General features: G+C 38.5%; 1 protein-coding gene across 1 annotated transcript; it reads left to right on the top strand.

Moving 5' to 3' along the window:
* The first annotated feature begins 289 nt into the window (after positions 1-289).
* Positions 290-3,648, top strand: LOC123125856 (putative F-box/LRR-repeat protein 23). Its single transcript, XM_044546303.1, has 2 exons — positions 290-774; positions 3,183-3,648. The coding sequence occupies exons 1-2, from the start codon at positions 458-460 to the stop codon at positions 3,472-3,474; spliced, it is 609 nt and encodes a 202-aa protein (XP_044402238.1). The 5' UTR covers positions 290-457; the 3' UTR covers positions 3,475-3,648.
* Positions 3,649-6,023: the final 2,375 nt, after the last annotated feature.

The following is a 6,023-nucleotide window of genomic DNA, read 5'->3' as shown; positions in this document are numbered from 1 at the left end:
AAAAATGATCCTGAATTTGAAAATGTTCATGTACACAAAAGAAAAAAGGAAACAAAAATGGAAAAGAAAAAACGACTAAAAAATGAAAAACAAAAAGAAAAGAGAAAGAAAAATAAAAAGAAAGAACGAGAACAAAAACTTTCCGGAAAAAACCCCAGAGAGAAACCGGCCAAAACCATAGGACTCTTCTAAAAGGTTCCAAAACCGATGGGAAAAAGAATTATATGAGTTGCCTTCTACCTTAAGCACCAAAGAGGAAGGTGTGTACCTTATTCCGTCCCGAGGTTGGCACGTTGTTAGGCCGAGAACATGAGAGACCGCCCCTGGTTTTCTCAACAAAAAGAAAAAGTAGGCCCCTTGATAGTCTTCCTCATCAATCAACAATTAAAAAGGTCACTAGACGCTCTGACAATTACTGTTTTCAGTTTCCAACTCCCCACTCCCAGATCTATCGTCGATGGACGATGTTGCGCCGCCGACCATGGACTGGTCGTTGCTGCCCCTCGATGCGTTGTCCTTGATCTTCGTCAGGCTCGGCGCCGTCGACGTCCTGATGGGCGCCGGCCTCGTGTGTCACTCCTGGCTCATGGCGGCGAAGTTGCCGGAGGTGTGGCGATCTATCGACATGGACAAACACGAGGTTGTGCTTCTAAAGGGCGATGGTGTCCTGTGTCAGATGGCGAAGGCAGCTGTCGACCGTTCCGACGGACAGCTCAGGGAGTTCGCCGGGAGGCTGTTTGTCACTGATGAGCTCATCAAGTATATCGTGGAAAGGTATTTTTCTTCCATTACTACTTGATTTATTATGCTCAAAATTTTGTTAACTTATTAAAGATGTGTCAGCAAAAAAATTCACTTAGGTAATTAATATCTTCTGCTTAACCCGACAACAAATTGGATTAGTTTTTGCTAAATCAGATTCAGTTTTTTTAGCAAGAACAGTAGGGAGTCCCTACTGTAACTCTCTTTCATTAATATTTGTGGGACATGTACAAATGGCTATACATTAGGTATAGAATGTTACAAATGGTTCACAAATAGTCTTCTTGGACATTGTATCCATTCCTTTAAGCTAGCTTGGCCTTCTTGATGATTGTATCAAAGTGAGATTTGAAGCATCATATGTATTTTTCCAATATTTTGATCTTGTTGTCAAAATAAATACTATTCATGTGCTTCCAAATACTCCAATAGCCAGCAATGAGGCATTCTTTGAAACAGTGAATTGAGTATCTCCCTTTCCCTTCCATGAGTATCTCTACAATATCATAGTTACTGTTCCATTCAAAACCTAGAGCAAGCCAAAAACATTGGCTGAAATCACAATTGAAGAAGAGATAAGGTGCTCATTAGGCTCATCATCACACAAAACACAATTATTGGTTTCAATGTGGAAGTTATTTCTTATCAGAAGACTCTGGTATTTAACCTGTCCTGTAATAGTAGCCAAAAGAAAAAATCCCATTTAGGAAGACTGCATGATTTCCATATCCATTGGAAAGGCTTTGGAGCATCAGGTAGATTTCCAATAAGTTCTAGATATATTATATTGTTGGAATATTTATTGCTATGCCAATAGAAGTGTCAAGTGTCTTTGCTATTGTTGCTAATCATTCCATTTAAAATGTTCCACATTATTGTGTTCTGTTGGACAACAATGGATGAGATTGGTAGGTGAAACATATCATAAAAGTCATCAACAACATAGTTGTATGCAATGGCACATGGATGTTTATGTCTTTGGCATATGAGAACAACTGTGGGAATCTTTCCTAAAGAGTCTCATCATTCCACTTATCAAGCCAGAGTTTGACTGTGTTTCTAGAAGCAGGTTTATAGATGCTCGTGTTCTTGAAATCCTCGAATATAGAACTATAGTCTCTCCACCAAAGAGATCCAACTCTAGTGGGATAGCTAGGCACCTCACCATCATTATAATATGTATTCCAAATCAAACTCAACCCAAGGTATACCATGCTGGTTGAAAAACTTGTATAAGAATTTGGTGAGCAGAGCTCTGTTTTGTGTTCTGAGATCAAGAACACACAGGCCACCAACCTTTTTGGGAGGACATACACTTTCCCATTTTACCAGACAATTTCCATGCTTATTAATTCCTTTTTCATACCAAATAAACTTCTGCCAACTTTTTGAAAGTGGTATATAGGATTGTTAAAGGTACTCTAATGCAACACATGACAAAGATGGGGAGGGAAGAAATCACTGCTTTTAGATGTACAAACGTACCAGAGTATGATATCTTTGAAGCAACCCCGGATAGTATTTTCTCAATTCTAGACATGATACACATAAGATCATCCACTTTAGGCCTAGTAGAACCCATAGGGAGTTGAAGATAGATGAAAGGCATAACTTCTTTTTTACAACCAAGAATGTTAGCCACAAACATAGCTCTTTCATCAGATATATTAATTGGGACCAATGAGGACTTGTTCTAGTTGACTTTCAAACCAGTAAATTCTGGGAAAATCTTTAGAACATTCATTAGACGTGATAGTTGCTCTTGTTGTGCAGGCATGATAATAAGTGTATCAATCTACATATTGGATAATAGGATATCTCATAGTATGCTAATTATCAATAGGCAAATTCAGATGTCCATCATGCTATGATTCATTCACCAGGATCTCTAGAAGTTCATTAATCAAATTCAATTACGATAGGGGAAACTAATGTAACGATTTTAGAATTGTATGAGGTAGGAGACACTAAGTATGGTTATAAGGGAAGGAACTACCTATTCAGACCTAGGAGAATATACCATTCTACAAGTTGATTAAAAAATTGGGGAAGCTTGGTTTGACCAAGCCGCTGAGTATTGAAAACAATGCTATAGCGCTTACTATGAAGGACCTTGAATTTGAATAAGACTACACTCCTTCCTTTTCATTAAATGGGTGGTTTGGTTACTGATCCATTAATCAAATAATTAGGTCATAAGATTGAGTCAGGAATTTCCTTATATCCATTTATTATACCTTCTATTTTATATGGTATTTCATAAGAATAAACCAGACAGGGCTTAGAATAGAAGTAATAAAGTGAATAAAAAGAGGGGGGGGTCTAAATATTGCTAATATAGCAGGACCATAAATTCCACTTCACACCATCATCCCCACATCCAGTCATATGAAAGATTGCCCTAATATTAATGTTTGCAGGTCACCCTCACTGACTACCCTTCGGCTTGTATCATGCTTCGGGGTCTTCAGCAAACAACTCGCCAATGTTATAAAAGAGTCACCTCTGCTGGAGCTGCATTCCCTTGAACTTGAAAACATTGACCTCATCGTGAGAAAATTGACCGCTGTCCTTGAGAGCTGCCCTGTCCTGGAAGTTCTTGGCTTGCAGTATTGTTTCTTGATTGGCTCCAATGATGAGCATGCCTTGCGGGCGGAATTCACTAGGATCAAGATCACAACGCTCAAGTGGGATAATGAGTGCCGCGACTAGTAATATTATGAGAGCTCCGACAATGACCATGCTCTTGATTCTAAAGATGAGAGGACATATTATTCAGTGTGATCTAAGAATATTGTGATCTTTATGATCGGTATACCTTATTCAGCATGGATCCTTATGTTTGTGATAGTGATTCTCGAATTTATGTGGGGCTTACTTTACCAATTCTGGCTTGTACTCCCCTTTCAATTTTTAATAAATTTGCCTCTAGCGTTGTATCAAAGGACTAGTTATTTAATATGCTTGTTGAGAAAAAAAAGAAAAAACTTGAGTTAGTTCAGTGATGGGAGCAGTACTCGTATCTGACATCCATAGTAACTCTCTTTATGAAATCTTGGTATCCTCGTCTTCTTGGATTTTTATTATTGGCTGCTACAGAATCATCTTGCTAACAAAATCTTAGCAGAGTATCCGAAGGTTGGTGACTCTTTGTACTCCAATTCTTACCCAGAGAGATCTTTGTTTGCATTCAGTATCTTCAGTGACTCCACCGGTTTCGGCTTAGGCTTCCTAGCAAACTTGGCTAGAGCGAAAGTCTGAGGCCCTATTTGTTTCAACTTTTGGGACCAGATTCATCTTTGGAATTTGAAGCAAACAACTATTTTGAATTAACTTTGATAGTGAAGCCCGAATCCAATTTAGGCCATTTTCAGTGTATTTTCCTGAAGGATGTCCTGGTGTAATTCAGTGGCAAAGCTGATTGCTAGTTAAGCAAATCGATGGTTGATTTGGCAGAAATCGAAGCTGAAACAAATAGGGCCTGAATCTCAGCGATTTTACTGATTTGGACTTTGATATTACGACTCATTTCCTGCAAGTTCTTCAACTGAGATGTGTAACCAATTTTCCTGGCCATTTGACTTGACCATGAGTCATGAGTTCTAATTAGTTCAAAAAAGGAATTATTTTTCTCAGTTTGAGTAGTGCCAGATTTTTAATGTCTAATCTAGGCTTTGGTGATTGCCATTTCTATTTCCATTGTTGTAGCCAATGGGATTACCTACATGTTTAGCGTATGGCTTCTGATAATTATTTACCTTTCGTTGTCGAGGACGATCTCTCCACATTCACTGTTCATGGTTTTATGTCAAATAGTCTATCATTTTCTTAGCTTCTGAAAATCATGGTCCAATTAATGCACCGCTTGCATGCATATAGAGCATATTCTTGGATATGCAATTTAAATCAATATAGAAGGTTTGAAAGGCTAACCAGTCGTGCATTCCATGACTGGGACAGTTCCCGATGACTTGCTTCATCCTGTCCGATGCTATTGCGAGCAGTTCACACTCTACCTGAAGGAAACATGTACCAGCTGAACGAAGTTGCATCGTTTTCATGGGAGGGACAAGTTTAGTCTTACAAAATTATAAAGTATTTCACAAATTGTGTTGTTGCCTCTCGGATGAGATAAGAGCTATTATTTTTCCCTTCCTCTCGAGGAAAAACAAAATGATCTTAACCTAACTACGTGGATACCGACATATTTCACCTTCATCATATTTTTCAAACCCTGGATTTTCACTCCTTGAAAATTCTTTTTGCAAGTTTTGAGTTTTAGCTTCTTCCTTTTTCTTATGGTGTTCTTGGATTTTCTTAAACTTGGTGTGTATATATTTATGATGAACTTGCCTTGTTACTTTGCCCCAACATTTTATCTCTAAAACCCCAATTTCAATTTCTTTTGAATTAAATCCTAGAGACCATTTTTGCACTAGGCATCCTTTTTCCTTTGACATTTTGGCCTCACAAATTTTTTTAGAGACTAACCAATACCTACCAGCAACACATCCACAAAATATTGCCATGTCTTATGCAATATTGTCCACCCACAAATGTTCCAAATTCCTGTTCTAGTTGAAGCTTTGTGAAGGAGCTACATTTTCCCTTGCACCACAAACCCCCAAATTATTTGTAGAGATTATCCTACAAATATCTTGAACCACTTCCACCCTCAAACCAAGACCTATAAACAAAATGTTAACTAGACCATCCATTCAGAGTTTTTGACAGATCCGTGACCCGTGAAGCAATTACATTGTGTCTTAGTCCTATGAAGCAGAAATTTTGCATGCATCCAAACCTAGCCATAAAGTCTATCAAGAAATTTTTAGCCTCACCGAATTCCTGCAACTCCCTCCACAAATTCCCCCAAAAAATTCCACCAAATCACTTTGTGAAGGAAGTATATTTTCCACCCATACATTTTAGTCTCAAAAATTTCAGGATATGGTCCAAATCTTTGGGCATTTGTGGTGGTCAAATGTAGTGATGGAATCGGCTGAGAACCGAACCATCACCACTCATCACAGAGCTGAATCGTCTTGTCAATATTTATTATTGGGCATGTCGTGCCCCGAGGCCATTTCTATTGGCACATCCCATCAATAAAAAGATCAAGCTTCAGATTTCTAGCAATATCATCAATAAAATCCCTTAATCCTTGCATGCATATACTATAGGATATGTTGGGAACTGGCGATTTTTACTGTGCGGCGTGGAGGCCCTTGGCCTTTTACTGACCTATGAAAGGGGAACGG

The sequence above is a fragment of the Triticum aestivum genome, chromosome 5D (genome assembly GCF_018294505.1).
Source record: "Triticum aestivum cultivar Chinese Spring chromosome 5D, IWGSC CS RefSeq v2.1, whole genome shotgun sequence".
NCBI lineage: Eukaryota > Viridiplantae > Streptophyta > Magnoliopsida > Poales > Poaceae > Triticum > Triticum aestivum.
This window is presented reverse-complemented; position numbering and strand designations above follow the sequence as displayed.